This window comes from Hemicordylus capensis, chromosome 5 (assembly GCF_027244095.1).
Source record: "Hemicordylus capensis ecotype Gifberg chromosome 5, rHemCap1.1.pri, whole genome shotgun sequence".
In the NCBI taxonomy this organism is placed as follows: Eukaryota; Metazoa; Chordata; class Lepidosauria; order Squamata; family Cordylidae; genus Hemicordylus; species Hemicordylus capensis.
Genome location: NC_069661.1, coordinates 37,860,959 through 37,878,945, shown reverse-complemented (window position 1 = coordinate 37,878,945; position 17,987 = coordinate 37,860,959). Strand labels below are relative to the sequence as shown.

General features: G+C 42.8%; 1 protein-coding gene across 8 annotated transcripts in view; it reads right to left on the bottom strand.

Annotated features, from left to right (window-relative positions):
• The window catches only part of EGF (epidermal growth factor), a 91,826-nt gene that overhangs the window by 36,256 nt on the left and 37,583 nt on the right, over positions 1-17,987 (bottom strand). For 7 of the 8 annotated variants that reach the window (XM_053256962.1, XM_053256957.1, XM_053256960.1 and 4 more), the window contains 4 exons: positions 13,175-13,311; positions 6,548-6,696; positions 4,345-4,449; positions 801-1,024 (listed from right to left, as the gene is read on the bottom strand). In XM_053256962.1, coding sequence (XP_053112937.1) covers positions 801-1,024; positions 4,345-4,449; positions 6,548-6,696; positions 13,175-13,311 — 615 coding nt within the window. The remainder of the gene's footprint in view (positions 1-800; positions 1,025-4,344; positions 4,450-6,547; positions 6,697-13,174; positions 13,312-17,987) is intronic. The other variant, XM_053256958.1, reaches the window with a different exon arrangement.

The following is a 17,987-nucleotide window of genomic DNA, read 5'->3' as shown; positions in this document are numbered from 1 at the left end:
AATGTCTATTCTATTGTTTTTATTATGTATTTTAATTTGTAACTTTTAAATATTTTAAATTTTGTTCACCGCCTAGAGATGTACATATCAGGTGGTATAGAAATATGATTAAATAAATAAATACGAATAGATGGCAGCCTGACCCCCCACACTTGTGATTCCACCCCAAAATTTTAGGCTGGCTACGGGCCTGTTTCTGGGCAAAATACAAAGTGCTGGTTATTACCTACAAAGCCCTGAATGGCTTGGGTCCAGGCTATTTAAGAGAGCGCCTTCTTTGTCATGAATCCTGTCACCTATTATGATCTTCTGGAGAGGTCCAGTTAAGACTGCCGCCGGCTCATTTGGTGGTGACTCAGGACCGGCCTTCTCTGTGGCTGCCCCAGGGCTTTGGAATTTGCTCCCTGCTGAAATAAAAGCATCTCCTTCTCTGTTTGCTTTTAGGAAGACCCTCAAAACCTGTTTTCGCAGTCTTAACTGAAATCAGTTATAAACCGTTTGATTTTGTTTATTAGACTGTTTTTACTGTATATTGTAAAATGTTAACTGTTTTTACTCTGTTTTGTATTGTGTTTCAAATTTTGTACACTGCCTAGAGATGTACATATCAGGCAGTATTAAAATATGATAAATAAATAAATAAAACTTATTCTTTATTAAGCTGACACCAATCTCTGTAAAGTTCACCAGGCATTTGTTTATTAACTCAGCTGTTAGGCTACCATTGATCATTCACTTTTTGCATACAAATATATACAGTTCTCTTTATAGTGGGAAAACAATCAATCCCAAAGCCTCACCTACATCATTCTGTGTGAGTATTCGGCGTTTAGAACCATCCAGATGTGCAGTTTCAATAACAGACTTCTTTGCATCACACCAGTATAGCTTGTCAGCTAAGTAGTCAATAGTTATTCCACTGGGCCAAACTAAGTCTGAATCAGCTATAATGAGACGATCAGTGCCTTGTAAGGATGACCTTTCAATCCGTGGGTTGTTCCCTATGTCTGTCCAAAATAGTTTCCTTCATTAAAGGAAAACAATAATTAGTCATGGTACAAGGGCATTTTGTATCAGGCAAGATGACTGAAATGTATTCTACCTTTGAAGATGGTTTGGAAAACTGCAACTAGCTCAAAATACAAAGACCAAGCTGCTAACTGCAACCAGGCCCTGGGAATATATCTTGCCAGTACACAACTGCACTGGCTCCCAATCCATTTCTGAGCACATTTCAAAGTGCTGGTGCTTACTTTAAAAAGATGAAGAGAAAATAGTTCCCTGGCCCCAATAGGGATGTGTGAACTGGCTCAACCTCGAACCGGTTTGCCATGGAGCTCGTCCAGTTCAGGAGCTCACCCTCGAGCCGAACCCCCTCTCCCCAGGTCAGTGCATGGCTGGGATTTTTTTTTAAAAAAAATTTTAAATGTATTTTGACATTTTGCATTTTACATACATCTTTCCCCCATTCCCGCCTCCCTTCCCCCGGACTCTCCCCCCAGCCCAACCTTCCCCCCCCCCAGCTATCCTTTGCGCACTGCACTGGCTGGCAGGAGGTGGGGAAAGAAAGGAGAGGTAGAGGGAAAGAAAAAGAGGGAGAAAGGGAACAGAGGAGGTGGGAGGGAAGAAGAGAAGGAAATACACACGGTTGCACCAATAAATATGGGTAAATCAGAAAGGGTTTTTGTTTTCTCTTTTATTCTAAGAATAGTTCAAGAAAGTTATCCCAGATTTCTGACCATTTATCCAGTTAATTTACTTTTATGAGGGCTCATTTTTCATGTGCCGCTAACTCGAGCAGATCATGCACCCATTCCTCACTCTGAGGGGGAGTGGGAGATTTCTATTGCTGCAGTATTAATCTCTGGGCTACCAGTAGGCTTATCCATAGCCATTGTTTAGGACCTGATTTTAGTCCCCACTCAGTTGGGATATACCCCGGTACTGCGTTCAGATCCTTCAGTGCAAGGGATGAAGCCATCACTAAATTAATACGCATAATAACCTCCCTCCAGAATCCTCGCACTATGGGACAATCCCAGAACATATGCGTTAAGTTGGCATGAGGATTATTGCATCTCCAGCAATTACTCTTGGAGGCCATTTTTAATTGCTTAAGATTCAGAGGGGGCCAATATGCCCTGAAAATAATTTTTTGTTGGATAAGGCACAATTTAAGATCCATTGAGCCACATTTAATACTACCCAGAATATCCTGCCATTGCACTAGTGACAGTTTATGTGAAAGTTCCAGTTTCCATTAGTCCCTATGTATATCCAAGCCAGGGTCCATGTCTCCACACATGAAGGAATACAGATATTTATTTAGTTTTGAAAGAGAGGACATCTTAATGACATGTACTAATATATCTGGAGTTGCTGCGGCCACCAAGTCCAATTTGAGCAGATATAAAGTAAAGTGTGCCGTCGGGTCAATGTCGACTCCTGGCAACCACAGAGCTCCACAGAGTGGTTTTTCTTTGGTAGGATACAGGAAGAGTTTTACCATTGCCATCTCCCACGCAGTAAGAGATGATGCCTTTCAGCATTTTCCTATAGCGCTGCTGCTCAATATAGGTGTTTCCCATAGTCTGGGGAACATACCAGCAGGGATGTGAACCAGCAGTCTCTGGCTTGCTGATATACTGTTTCAATTGCATATACTACTGGATGAGGGTAAGTGGAACTTCTCTTGCAGGGAAGCAAAGGGTTTGTAGTTATCCTCCTCATTTATCAACTGTGATAGACGAATGATTCCTTTTTCCACCCAATGCTTCCATAAAATTGGCTGTTTACCTATCAATATGTGCAGGTTTTTCCCCACAGTGTCATTTCCATGTAGGGGTCAAAGTTTAGTTGTCTTGCCAGTTCCTTCCAGGCATGTAGGCCTGCTTGTATTGTAGGAGATTGGTAATGGGGGTGTTTAAGATAACTGGAGTCCAATGCTTCCCAGCCTTCTAAGGGTTAGAGTTCTGCTAACTCCACTTGAGCCCATTCTGGCTCTTCCCTTTCCATGCTGTTTTGCCAATGTTTAGCTTGTGCAATTAAAAACGTGTTATGTTACAATCTAAGATTCACCAGGTTGAAGCCTCCTGTGTTTGCAGCTAGCTGGAGTTTGGTATAAGCAATCCAAGGCCTGCTGTTTCCCCAAAGAAACCTCCTCACGACTGTCAATTTCTCTGAAGTATCTTTGAGGAATAAGCAGTGGAAGTCCTCTTAAAGTTTAAATACATCTGGGCATAACATTCCTAGGTATTTCAGGGTGTCTGTTTTCTATGTAAAGGGCCATGGCATTTTGCTGCTAGGAAGTGGTAATTTCTCTATGGGCATAGACTCAGATTTGCACCAGTTAATATTATATCCAGATTGGTCGCCAAATTGGCATAACAATTCCATAAATTTAGGAACAGATTCCTGTGGTTTCACAAGGAACAGAAGGGTATCAGCAGCATTTTGGTTTGTTTTTTAAATGGCGGACTTACCACCTCCGAAGCCTCGCGGGGTGCTGCTGGCAGCTGCGGGGCAAGGGAGGGTGTCTACAGCAATTGCCCTTTCCCTGGCCAGCCTCTGCCTGGACTCCTCTGGGCCATTCAGGCCCCCTCCGAGCTTGTGGTGGCCATTTTGGAGGCTGCTGCCTATGCACATGGGCCATTTGCATGGTCAGGTCATGATCTAGCCACACAGTTGGTCCGTGCACATACGCGGTGAAATCCCAAATGGCCGGTGCGAGTTCGGAGAGGGATGGAACAGCTCAGGGGAGGCCAGTGGGGGAGGAGGAACTGCTTGAGACCCCCACACACAAAGCCACCAGCAGCACCCCAAGGCCTTGGAGGTGGTAAGTCCAACCATTTTTTAAAAAACGGCCCTGGCACACCCAAACTGGGCCTGAACCAGCTCGAACTCGAGGCAGGTTGGGCCCCTCATTCAGGGTGACAAAACTGAACATGCTCGGTTTGGTTCAAGTCAAGTTTGGACTCAAACCAAAATGGGGAAACTGGTTTTGTGCACATCCCTAGACCGAAAAGGGCTCAACATCTAAACACAGTAACAGCCATTGGAAAGATACTGTGCTAGAATGACTAGGGACAATTGCTCTTCTCTTACTAAATACTGCACAAGAAAACTACCACTTTAAAAAGTGCCTCTTTGCCCAATTTGTCTTATAAACTGAAGTCCTCCACAGTATGCGTCAATATACTTCAACAATATCCCTGCTAAACAGGGAAAGGGCAAAACCAGGGGATGGACATGACATGGTCCTTGGACATGACCAGAGCTGCTGAGTATATGAAGGTTGGCAGACACGCACACTCTGCCTGTTTCAAAGTATGATCAACACCTTACTCAGCAAATGGATGAACAGCAATTCCTCGAGGCTGAGACACATCCTTTTGGATAATTATTTTCCTCTCCTTTCCATTTAGATTGCTATTTTCAATGTGAGACTTCCTGAAATACATACACATTCAGATAGAACCATCATTGAATTTTCTTTCCATAAAAATGCACTACTAGAGTATTTCGCTTCTATAGTTTTCACACACACCCCTGATAACCCCACCCCTGCTATTAGTTTTTCAAAGTTCCTCGTCTTTCCTTCCCATCCCTGCCTTGTTCCTCTAACCTATACTGTAAGAAAAATCTCAGTAAGAGCTTTTCTGTCCTGCAATGAAACAACTAGCATTCTATACATGTTCTGTAAAGGATAAATAGTAATAATAGCTGGTTTATTACATTAGGGCAGGAGCTGGTATAGCATCATGGTTAACAGCACAAGCTATATGAGTTGAGCTGTCCTGGTCCTGATTTGAATTTCACATGAGCTCTACTGGATCAATACAGAATTTCCACTCGAGGCACAAATGACCAGGCTCAAACTACCATACTTGGACACATTATGCGAAAACTCAGTTCCCTTGAGAAGCCCATAATGCTGGGGAAAGTTGAAGGAAAGAGAAGAGGAGGACAACCAGCAGCAAGGTGGATGGACTCGATTGCGACAACAATGAATGCACCACTGAGAGACCTTAAAGGCCAAGTTGAAGACAGATCATCCTGGAAAGAATCTATCTATGTGGTCGCTAAGAGTCGACACCGACTTGACGGCACTTAATCAATCAATCAATCAATCAATCAATCAATCAATACTAGCTTAGGCAAATCTCTGTCTTTCAGCCTCATTAGGGATGTGTCTGAACCACAGCACGGTTTGAGCACTTTTAGGGAAATTCGAAAGGGAACTTTAAGAAAAAGGAGAGCAGGTTCTTTCCTGCTCTCTACTGCCCCATTCAGCTTCCTGCTGGAGTGGCATGCATCCTAACACAGGAAGCTGCATGGGATGATGGAGGCCACCTAAGGACCTGCTCTCCTTTTTCTTAAAGTTCCCTTTTGAATTTCCCTTCAAACTGCGGTTCAAGCACATCCCTAAGCCTCATCCCTTGTCCCTTTCATAACATGGTAATAAAATTATTGGTCTACCTTAGTAGGTAGTTATAAAGATTAACAAAGTTACTCCTTTGTCAACAATTCTTTGTGCTTAAAAAAGCACCATATAAATATTAAGTCTTGTGACTTATATGCAAGTAGCATGGTGTGTATTGATCCTTCCAATTACCCATTAAGACAGGGGTAGGCAAGCTTGGTTGTCCAGCTGTTGTTGAACTACAACTCCCATCCTCCCCAGTCACAAGATGACATGAGTTGTAGTTCAGCAACATCAGGCGAGCCAAGCTTGCCTACCCCTGCATTCAGGTAAAATCAGTATTTATTTGGCTCTGGCTCAAGAGGGGTGTAGCACTGGACATGCCTTTGCTGGAGGATTGAAAACAGGCTGTCAGGGATACTGTAGAAGATTCCTGTACTGAGCAGGAAGTTGGAAGAAGACCTCCAACCTCCCTCTCAACATCTGGAAATCTCTGTTAGAGGGAACATTGATCTGGAGGAATCCTGGTTGGGAACCACTGGCTTAACATAATGGGTACATAGGAACATAGGAAGCTGCCTTATACCGAGTCAGACCATTGGTCCATCTAGTTCAGTGTTGTCTATACTGACTGGCAGCGGTTCTCCAAGGTTTCAGACAGGAAGCTTTCCCTGCCCTACCTGGAGATGCCAGGGGTTGAACTTGGGACCTTCTGAACTTAAAGCAGATGCTCTAACACTGAGCTACAGCCCCATCCCCAATAGTTTGGGCCCCAAGACAAAGACATAGGTAGGGCAGATCAGCAGTTTTGAACTGCTCCTTCCAGCACTCCTCCCATTTCCATTTTCCCAAAAGGAAAAGGTTCATTGTTTAGTATACTCTAACACAGCCTTACATGAGTTTTTCATCCAGAATATTGCTTAGGGAAAGGTCATTCTGACCCTTCGGCACTGGGTGACGTCAGGTTCTTTATTGCTAACACTACCAACAACTTGCCTTAAGCACACAAAACACACCAGCATTTTAGAACAACCTTTCAGTTACTCCCTTCTTGCTGACCATTTATTTCCCGCAATGTTTTAAAGCAGCATTAGGTCTCTTGTAATATGTGTGAGAGAAGCATACCCCTTATCAGTCCAATACAATTTACGGTTAATCCAGTCCACAGCAAGCCCTTCAAGTCTCTCTGTTGCATTGCTGATAACTTTTTTGCAATCTGAGCCATCCAGATTAGTTCTTTCTATCCACTTGAAAGCTGTGTGGGCAAAATAAATCTGTAATGAGAAAACAGAAGGTTTATAGCTGATTATTGTGCCTCTTTTTGGTGGGGTAGGATATCCTTACCTAGTGGCTTTACCTTCAACAATGGCATATCACTTGGAAAGAAAGTAATTGAGTTATTTACAAAATTGCAGCCATGATTATGGATCAAATAAGCAGACACTTATCCTTCAACCAGAATGACTTCTGCAGCCTGAGCATGCTTAGGAAATAAATCCCAGCTGTCCTATATACCATCTCCTCAATATCCCGCATTTCCCTTTCAGCCAGTTAGCTTATCATATGAAACACAAGCCCTGAAGCGAGACTGGGGAGGGGGAAATTGGCTACTGTGACATGTTTTCATATTGGCCCTTACTTGTACTTTTGAATATGGTTAATGAGCCATAAAACATGAAAAACACCTTTCTTTCTTTTTTTACAGAAATAAGAGCTCTAATTTCACACACACACCAAAAAATTAGAATGGTAATAGGAGTGCAGCTATTGCCATTCTAATTTTTTGGTGAAATATATTTTCTGATCCCAAGAGACAATACTTTAACAAATCTGCCACTGGTGGACAATGGACATAGCACTCAGGCTCTTCTACTGAGTCTGTGGTCCCTAGCACACAAAACATTAGGGGAGGAGAGCTAGTCTTATGGTAAAGATAAAGTGTACCGTCGAGTCGATGTCAACTCCTGGCGACCACAGAGCCCTGTGGTTTTTCTTTGGTAGACTACAAGAGGGATTTACCATTGCCATCTCCTGTGCAGTATGAGATTATGCCTTTCCGCATCTTCCTATATTGCTGCTGCCCGATATAGGTGTTTCCCATAGTCTAGGAAACATACCAGCGGGGATTCGAACACCAGCAACCTCTGGCTTGCTAGTCAAGTCATTATGGTAGTAAGCATTAATTGTCTCCTTTGCTAGGCAGGGTCCATCCTGGTTTGCATTTAGGTGGCGGATTACATGCAAGCCCAGTATGCTGTAAGATACACACGTGGACAAATGTGTTGGTACCCCTCCATGAAAAAAGATGTCTCTGAAATAACTTGAAACTGACAAATGTAATTGGCACCCATCATTGTTTATTCCACATTTAACAAAAATCAGACTTTGCTTTAGAGTTATTATTTGAAATTTTCTGTTGCATCAAAACGCTAAAGCAAAATCTGGTTTTCTTCTACTTACATGCAGAAGGTTTTCCAGGTTCATTCCCTGGATCTCCAAGGCAGGGCTGGGAGAGACTCCTGCCTGAAACCTTTGTAGAGCCACTGCCAGTTAATGTAGACAATACTGAGCTAGATAGACCAATGGTCTCACTTGGAGATGCAAGGGACTGAACCTGGGATCTTCTGCATGCAAAGCAGATAGTTCTACATTATTGTGGGGGTTTTAACCATCAAATGCAATATGAATTTCAAATGTATGTATTATGTATGGGGTGTTGTTGTTTTTTAAATTGTGAGCTCCTTTGGGACAGAGAACCATCTTTTCATTACTTTTGCTATGGAAATCCCTTTGAGAACTCTTTTGTTAAAAAGCAGTATGTCAGAGCAGCCACCCTTCCCTGGAGGCCTCAGAAGGCAGTTCACAGGATATCAAATTGTTCCTCCTCCTCCAAGAGCTGCCTTCCTTGGTCACCTCTTCTCCCCAGAGTATGACAATCAGCCAACTGCTTCTTCTGTGCCGCTTTTAGGCCACCTCCAGCCTCAGAGGCAAGATGCTTCTAGATACCCCTTGCAGGGGAGTAACGGTAAGCGAGAGAGCATGCCCTCACCTCTTGCCTGTGGGTTTCTAGACACATCTGGTGGGCCTGTCTGAAGCAAGATGATGGACTATAGATTGGTCTTGGGCCTGATCCAGCAGGGCTGTTCTTATGCTCTTAATTATTAAAATCCCCTCCCTCCACCCATGTATTTTTACATGGACCCACCTATCCCCAGCTCTCATTAGAGCTTCTGAAAACCATCCTCACAAATGTCTGGCTGGTTTCCCTAGTAACCTTCCTTGACTGACCAGGCATGCACTATTGCTTTGGTGCATCTTCCAGGTCCTAGTTCTATATTGGTTGTGACTGCACTGGGACCCTATCTATGATGGGTTCAGAGGAGAGTCATCAGTTATCCTATCTAGGTCAGGAGGCACTGTCAGAGGCTGGGACCCCAGAACAGTTTATAAATATAAATATATTTATAAAGATAATTTTTGAGACGATGAACAAAGGTGTGTGTGTGGTGGGGAGTATAAGTCTGACTAGGGAGGCACCAAATTATCAGGGCTGGTTGCCTTTCCTTGATACAGAGATTTGTCTTGGGGATGGTGATTTACAGACCAAATGGTTTCGAAAACTGGTCAAAAAAGAATTCATCATAAATAGTAAATCTGCACACTCACAAGCAATCAAACCAGAGACAGTGGAGAATATCATAAGGAGGGCAGTTGAGGTGTCTTCTCAGGATTATTTATTTTTATTTATTTATTTTTACATTTATATCCTGCTCTTCCTCCAAGGAGCCCAGAGCGGTGTACTACATACTTGAGTTTCTCTTTCACAACAACCCTGTGAAGTAGGTTAGGCTGAGAGATGCGTGACTGGCCCAGAGTCACCCAGCTAGTTTCATGGCTGAATGGGGATTTGAACTCGGGTCTCCCTTGTCCTAGTCCAGCACTCTAACCACTACACCACACTGGCTTATGCAAGTCAGGCCATAGAAAGAGCAAGAAACCTAGCAGAGACCAATGGATACAGGTTCCCCTTAAAAAGATCAGGGGAGGGGGGCGTAAATATGAGGCAGGATTGCCGGTTTTGAAGATTCCTTTTATTTCTGATAACTTTATTAGACAGTCTCATAGAATTTAAATGAAGCATGGTGTCAAGGCCAATGTGGTTTGCCCAACAGCTAAGACCTTAAGGCAACATTTGTTGAGATCGAGACCATATGATAAAAGGTGTGAAACAAAAGCTTGTCCAGTGAGTGTATTACAGGCACCTGTAAACAGAAAGATGTTGTTTATAAGATTACTTGTGCAGATTGTGGTGAATGTTTTGTGGGAGAAATGGGAAGGCCTCAATTGGCTAAGTTTAAAGAACATCTTGCAGACTCAAAGTACATTAATAGAGAAAAACCTTTGTCAATACACATGAGAGATAGGCACAAAGGAAAAACAACATCACTTAAAGTGTGTATTTTGGAGACAGAACGTTGCATATTTAAAAGAAAAATCAGAGAAGCATTGTATACTGACAAACTGAAACCTTGGGTTAGTGGTAAAGAGGAACGTAAAGAAATTCTGAGATACTAGTGGGCCTGGGCACAGAGCATCTGTGCCTCTAGCTGGCCCGCCGCTGCAGCCTGGCCCGCCGCCCCCGCCGTCTGCGCCGCGGCCGGGCCCACCGCCTTGCCTCCGCGGCCGGGCCCGCCACTGCCGCCTGGCCCACCGTGGCTGGGCCCGCCGCCTTGCCTCCGCAGCCGCCCAGCCAGGCAATTCTCCTGGGAGCGCCAGGACCAATCAGGCGGCCCCGCAGCCCAGCCAATCAGCTGGGCTGCCAGGACGCATTTTTCCTGGGCACACCCAGGAGAAATATATATATAGATATTGGCCTCTAAAGGGTGTATAGTCAAATTTGTTCCTTTCCCTTCCCCACTTCTTAGTGCTGAGCTCAGGAAAGTGTTCTTATCTCTTCTCTCTCTCCCCCCCCACCCCCCACCCCGCTTTTCATCAGCTTCAGGTGATTGGTTGGGAGAGTTTCAGTTTGGCTATGTAGGAATGCTGTTTCAAACACTGTTAAACATCAAGCATTGAAAATGACGTCTTTATGTCGAAATGTTTGCTTTTAACAGAATCATGGATTAACCCCCTTTTTATACACAATGAAGAAGGACTATAAAATAATATATAAATATTACAGATAAATACTTTAGAAATTTTAAAATTGTACATGCCACTTTTACATTTTTTTAAAAATCCACAAGGCAGCTTTACAAAAAATAACCAACAAAACAAAAAAATAAATAGCAGGAAAAATGCAAACTTGACTTGAATTATTTTGCAGTTCTGTTCAGAGAAAAAGTATAGTGCACCTAGAATGTTAAAATATAAGTTTTAGAAAAGGATCACACAAAATAAAACAGCAGGCCTCCTTATTTGTTTCCCTCCTGGGTGCTTTCCAGACTAGCTTCTGGAACAGCCAAAAATGCCTCCGTTCGAGCAAGTCTCATTGATTCGTAACGTAAACGATTCGTAACGTAAACAACGGGGGGGCACTCTCACAGCAACTAACAACCCAAAAAACCAGCAACTTTTTTACGCCGGATGTACAGTGTCCTTGGTCTATATCACAGTGATCAAAATTGCAAGAAGGCATTGGAAATGTGGATGGCACCCTGCTGTCCACGTAGGAACTGCGATGTCACGACACAGGAAGTATGGAAACCTACTTCCAAGATACGTCCTGACCCCATTGTAGGGTCTAGTCTGGAAAGCACCCTGGCCATGCTACCCTGAGGGATGGCACTAATCCCAATGCTATGTTGCCACTCAACCTATTTTTAGGCAGCGGGATTTTGCTCATACCTGTTGGCTTTATTACACCAGAGAGCAGCAGGAAGGTTTAAACAGGTTTACTGAAGTTCAGAGGGTGAGGAAATAGGAATAAAGTACTTAATACATGCTACTGTATTGACATGTAATTCTAAGAGCACAAAACGTACATATTCTAACTGATCTAACCTAATCTATCTGCACACATCTTCATCCTAACCTAAACTAATCTACCCTAAACTATTCCCCACCACCAACTGTGTTATTTGCCAGAATCACAGTTCAGGTGCCACTTCTAACAGTTTGTTTTTTTTAAATTCCCAAGGTTAGAATGGCAAACGTCTGGACCAATGAGATGCCAGAGATTTCCCTCTGAGGTAGGAGGCTAGTCCCCTCATTCAAATATTCTGAAGCAGACTAAGTTTGTTTATGATGCATTAAACTTCTTACAACCAAGAGAATAATACAAAGGGATGCACCTTGTCTTGAGAGATCATTCCAGTAAGTACAGTAACATACAAATAAAACTCATCATTTTCAATACATTTGTCTAATAACTATCAGACTTTTCTAACTCAAATGTTTGTTAATATCACTTCTATTATTTTCCTGTTTTTGCAATATCAAAGTTTAGGATGCTATATTTTTTTCTAGTTATTTGCTATATGTGCAGCCCAATACTATACATGCTTATTCAAAACGAAAACCCACCGACCCACATGTTGCACAGAGTTACGCAGGCATTTCTGATTGGGGCACACAGCTGAGGGTGTCTGAGCAAGCATCACCAATCTTGCACAAGAGCACAAATGTTTGAAGTTGCACAAAAATGCAAAGTACTTTGTTTCCAGTGTAAATTTTCAAAGTGCAGGCATACAGCTTTAAGTATCTCCATACTTGGCACAAGACCACTGGCACTTCCTTCAGTGCTCACAGCAGCAGCCTGGCCAATCGGAAACACCCACTAAGGCTGTAATCCTACACTTGCTTACGTGAGGGGAAGCCTCACAGAACTCAGTGGCCCACATGTTGTACAGCATTAACATGTGAGCCACTGAGTTCTGTGAGGCTTCCCCTCACGTAAGCAAGTGTAGGATTACAGCTTTAGTCTTCTCACACATTTCTCAATATCACAGTTCTCAATTTTACCCTTAGGTGGCAAAGTGGAATTGTTACAGGACCAATGGGTTATTCAAACCCTTAATAAGCCACACCAATCAATTGCAGGGAAGCAACAGCAAGAGAGGGAGCATGCCTTTATTTCCCACCTGTGAACTTCCCAGAGGCATCTGCTGGGCCCTTATGGGAAACACGATGCTGGACTGCATAGGTCTTGGACCTGATCCAGCAAGGCTGTTTTTATGACTTCTATGCACCTGAGGTCGGGCACCAAATCCCCCCCCCATTGCACAATACTCTGATTCTTTCTCTCTCTTTTTAAAGCAGGGAAGCAGACGAGCATTTTGCTGGCACTTCAATAATCTGCTGCCTAAGGTGGCCACCTCATCTCTGGAAGGGCAGCCCTGCCCCCCCCCATCTCTTTCCATAGGTCTAAATTGTGATGTACTGACACCAATCATGGATAAAACCAGCAATGTAGAAAATAATTTTGACATGGTTTAGTAAGGATTTTAGATCCTTTTGAAGCAAATGAGGAAACCCAGGGTATAAATATATGTGGCTAGGTTGCAATATTAGTATATAAAGCAAGTTAACCTTTCACAAGAAGGACTTCCTTGTGAAATCACAAAGGAGGGCTTCCATTTCACCTTTAACGGATGCCTACTGTTCTACAAAGAACAAGCAAGATTCATCCAAAGGCATTTGGTAGAAATGTAGCACCTCTTCCACCAGGAACCAAGAGGTTAAAATGCAAAGAAGCAAAAGCCATGTGTCCTTGCAACACTTCAAAATCCTCTCTTTGTTTAAATGCCTTACCTTATTTTCAACAGGGTCATAGTCCAGAGCTAAGACTTCTCCCATCTGCCAGTTGAGTAAACTTGAGTAATCTGTTCCATCAAAACCAATACGGGAGACATCTCGGCCGTTTGCAAACAACAAAAATGGCTTTGTACCTGTTTGTGACACATTTCAAAGCATATTCATTTTTTGCATTCCATTATAATCTGCCATTCAGAAACTTTGAATGAAATGAGGAGGTTTACAGTCTGATTTCCCTCTTTCCTATCCTTTTCAAATCTGTGAAGTGCAAACTGATGCATGCTTACTCAGAAGTAAGTTCCAGTGTGTTCAGTGGAGCTTACTCCCAGGTAAGTGTGCATAGGATTTATTTTATTTTAATTTAATTTTTATTCATTTCTTTCTTTCTTTAATTTCTATGCCACCCTTCCAAAAATGGTCCAGGGCAGTTTACACAGAGAAATAATAAATAAATAAGATGGATCCAAGTCCCCCAAAGGCTCACAATCTAAAAAGAAACATAAAGTAGACACCGTCAACAGTCACTGGAGGTACTGTGCTGGGAGTGGATAGGGCCAGTTACTCTCCCCCTGCTAAATACAGAGAATCACCACATTAAAAGGTGCCTCTTTGCCAAGTTAAGCAGGGGTTATTAAGCACAATACATTAATTAATTGCAATAATAAGTTATAGTCAGCAAAAGGAAAAGGGGAAATTGATGGTTACATCTTTCATAGGTTAAATGTTAATATTCATCACTAAATTAATGTATTTTTATGAGGGAGAGAGAAAACAAAAACTTGCTGGGAATAAAATCTAGGGAGGGGAGGTTTTTGCTCAGTCCTCCCCCCGCCAGCCCTTTTCTAAGCCTTGCTTTCTTAAAAGACCACACTCTTATCATGGCATTTTGTGGCAAACTGAATCTTTGCAAATGTGATTTGTTGTACAATTCTGGGCAATAGAAATTGGCTAACAATTGGTGTTCCTGAGTATCTCTGCATCACTAAAGCAAGGATATAAAGGTAAAGGGTGCGGTCAAATCGATTTCAACTCCTGGTACCCACAGAGCCCTGTGGTTTTCTTTGGTAGAATACAGGAGGGATTTACCATTGCCTCCTCCCATGCAGTAGGAGATTATGCCTTTCACCATCTTCCTATATTGTTGCTGCCCGATATAGTACCAGCAGGGATTCGAACTGGCAACCTTCTGCTTGTTAGTCAAGTATTTCCCTGCTGCGCCACTTAAGGTGACTACAAATGCAAGGATATACCAATCTAAAACCATAATCCTTATCCAATCTACTCCTTTAGTACTACCTGAGGCTAACAGACTAAAGACGGCAACCTGTATCAACACACTAGAGATTTCTCTGAGCAAACTCTCCCACAAGACTTGCTTGAGATTGTGTATTTAATTTCTGACCATATTTAAGAGTGCAGATGTGATACTGACCTGAAGCTAAGCAATGCTTTTTGTCCTCCTGAAGACTATAGCTAAGAAAACAACCACATTCCTAAACTGATGGACTTGCAGAAGTACAAATCTGGCTACAACCACCATTATCTGGAGATGTACAGCCTTAATCATATCAATGTAAAAGGGGGAGAAAGAACCCTAAACGTAAAAGAATAATATCCATGTGAAATAGCACAGTTTGATTAACTATCATGCTAGGCATTACAGCCCGGCTAAAGTAGGGCCTGTTATAAGGGGGTGACTGCAAGAGGATTCAATCTGCCATTCTTTGGCTCACCAGAGTTTGAAGGTTAGGAGGATCTGCCAATTCCCCTGCAAAAGGTAGCCTGGAACTTAAAGTGCACTGGCATCACAGAAGTATGGGATACCTTGTAGAGAATGTTTGCTTATATTTGCATTGTATTATCTATAAAGGTTCTCTTTTGTGAGCCGTCCAGAGAACCACTGTTATGGGCTGTTATGGCCAATAACCACTGTTATGGCCAATAAGTGTTCATGTTGGTGTTTAAAATATACTGCCCAGCATCTAGACTAACGCCATGCAACAGCACTTTCCATTGTCTGCGGAGGTGGGTTTTTTGTTTGTTTTTAAACAATTCCCTCCTTCTGCATCTGCCTAAACCTCTCAAAAGAGGTCATGGGATCCTCTGAGGGTCCCACAATCCTCAGCAACTTATTTTCAGGGGGCAGGATGCAGAGGGAAGGGGGAAATAGTCAAAAATTACTGCCCCATTCAATGGAAAATGTTGTTGGTCTAGGTATGGCACTTGGCCGGTATGTGGTTTTTGCCTACCCCTGTGCTAGAATGTAAGAGAAGACTGACAACTAGTGCGTGTACTCATGGGGAACTTCCATGTGTTAAATATCCTTAGTCTGAACTTCATAGTTTCATGGGACTGGGGACAGAAGGTAAACACAGAATGGTTTTGAAGTACATTTTAGGATAGAAGAGGCTTTGAGGGTCATATAGTATATTGTATGGGCAGTGATAAGCTACAAGCAAGTGGGAGAAAGGTCAAGAGAAATATTTGTAATGCAACTAGAATATGCAGAAACATTTAAAGCTTAATTAGCAGGACAGATATACTAACACAGGTTGAGAAAGAGTCAGACATATTCAGCAAGCAGGATTGGAGGGGAAGCAGAATTGGGGGGGGGGTTGGGGGGATTGTTGAGATGGATGTGAACTTGTCCTGGGGAAATTGTGAAAACAAGGAAGATGAGGGACAACTTTAGAAGGTCCCCAGAATTCGGAAGGAATAAAGGAAAGGCACATGTGGTCATCTGGATCTTTTGCACTCATCAGTGACTATCCAGCTGCCCAGAGAAGATCAGACTTGAGACTGAGAACAGGTAACTAAAGGAAGTACCCGAGAGCCCATATAGCTCTTTAAAGCTAGGGACCTAGTGTGAATATGACTCCTACTTTGGCTAAATTGTAATGCTCTATTTATTTTTGCTGAGCAGATTTAAAAGAAAGTTCTGAAACCTTATTTGACCCATTAAACAGTCACTTCAACCCACTGACAAGAAAAAGTGTGTTGGGATTCTTCTAAACGTAGGGGGGAAACAAGGTTTCCCCCCTACAGTTCTAGGGGGGGGGGATATCCAACAGAAAACAGACAAATAATTAACACTCTCTCAAGCCCAGTGGCTTATGTAGCACCCATGATTTTCATTAATGACAGGCATTCCATAGCCACTAGCCAAGAATCTCTAAGGATCAAACTACATATTACATATAAGTGTGCATTTTGAAAGTTGCTTCTTTTAAGGAAAGGCTTAGGAAAGGGGGATTTTCAGCAGAGGAGTAATGGGGAAAATATCTGGAACTCTGCAGGTCTGAAAGGTGGCTTGGGAATGGCAATTTAAAATTGGTGGGTAGGGGAAGGGTAAAAGCACCCCCTGCTTCTCTCTTTAAAATCACTCCTCCAAAAGATATTTCTGTTTTAAAATAGTTTTAAAATATGTCATTGTGTGTAGTCTGTCATTTAGCTGTAAAGAATTAATTTCCTGGCTGTACAAGAGTAGAGGAGACAAAATCACCAGTAATCATCCCTCAGGAATCACGGCCAGCAAAATGGCTGGAGGGCACACACAACAAGGAGAAGAAATCATTTAAACTCTTTTTATGGTGCCAGCTTTATGGTGCCTTATTGTTATGCCATCCTGGAGAAAAACCGTAATGAATTCCAGCAGATATTAAATAACTGAATCTCATTTAATGACACACCAGATAAAAGCCATTCTCACACCGCAATATGAAATGGCTTTGGATAATGAAGCCGTGAAACCCAATGATCCTGAAACTTGTCAAGAGGGTACTTCATGCTTTACTGCATCTTTTTAGTTTTAGCGCAATACCAGATTATTAGCAGGAGGAGTTTTTAACTCTCTCCCCATTTATATGTCTATATCTCCTGCTCTGTCCCACAGGCTTAGAGCAGCTCACAGGAATTTTTCTAAATGTGAATTGTTCTGTCCCCAAGGGGCTCATGATCTAAAAGTATGGTGATAATGGCAGGACTGTTTATGCTCAGAATCTTGATGGCATCTGGACAGCAGTTATCTCTGTCAAAAGTTGAGCAATTTCCATGAGAGATTGGCTACATTCACACATCATGTGGAACCACGGGTCCAATGGACCCGCGGTTCCACTCCCCCCCCCCCCGCCCCCACTCTCCTGTCTGCATTCGGACAGGGCTAGTGTTCTCTCTGCAGTCAGCGAGAGAAGAGAGAAGAGGGGGAACCGGCTGTGCAGGCTTCCTTCTTGCTTGAAGTGAGAGAGGGAGGAGCTTCCTCCCTCAATTCATCTAGCTGAATGCAGCTTCCAGTGCTGCATTTGGATGGAACAGAGGCTCCATGGACCCTCAATTTTGAGCAGCAAAACACACTACAAACCAAGGGTTTGAACTGGAGTCTCTTGAGCAAAACCTTGGGTTGTGCAATGGTCAGGACCGGAATTGCACACATCCAGACATAATGGTGAGGAGACCACAGGTCCCTAGCATCTCTTTCTGCAGCTATAATGTGATGTAGTGAAATTCTGCCTTGGAGGAGTGCCTGCAGTTGGCCTCCGTTTGTATCTACTTGTATATCTGTCATTTTATAAACATGCTATAAGTCTCCAGCAGTGTTCTCTCTAAGGCATAGCACACTCAGAAGTTTTTTTATGTCCGCTCAGTTAATTTTAGATCCCGCTCAGGTTGAATCAGGAAGGCCCCATTCAAATGTGCACACAATGCCTTGATACTGCTGCCCAGAAGAAAACTCATTCTGCACACAGATTAAAAAAAAATTAGAGAGAACATTGGTCTTCAGTGATCTCTTACCCACAGAACACAAAATCTGAGT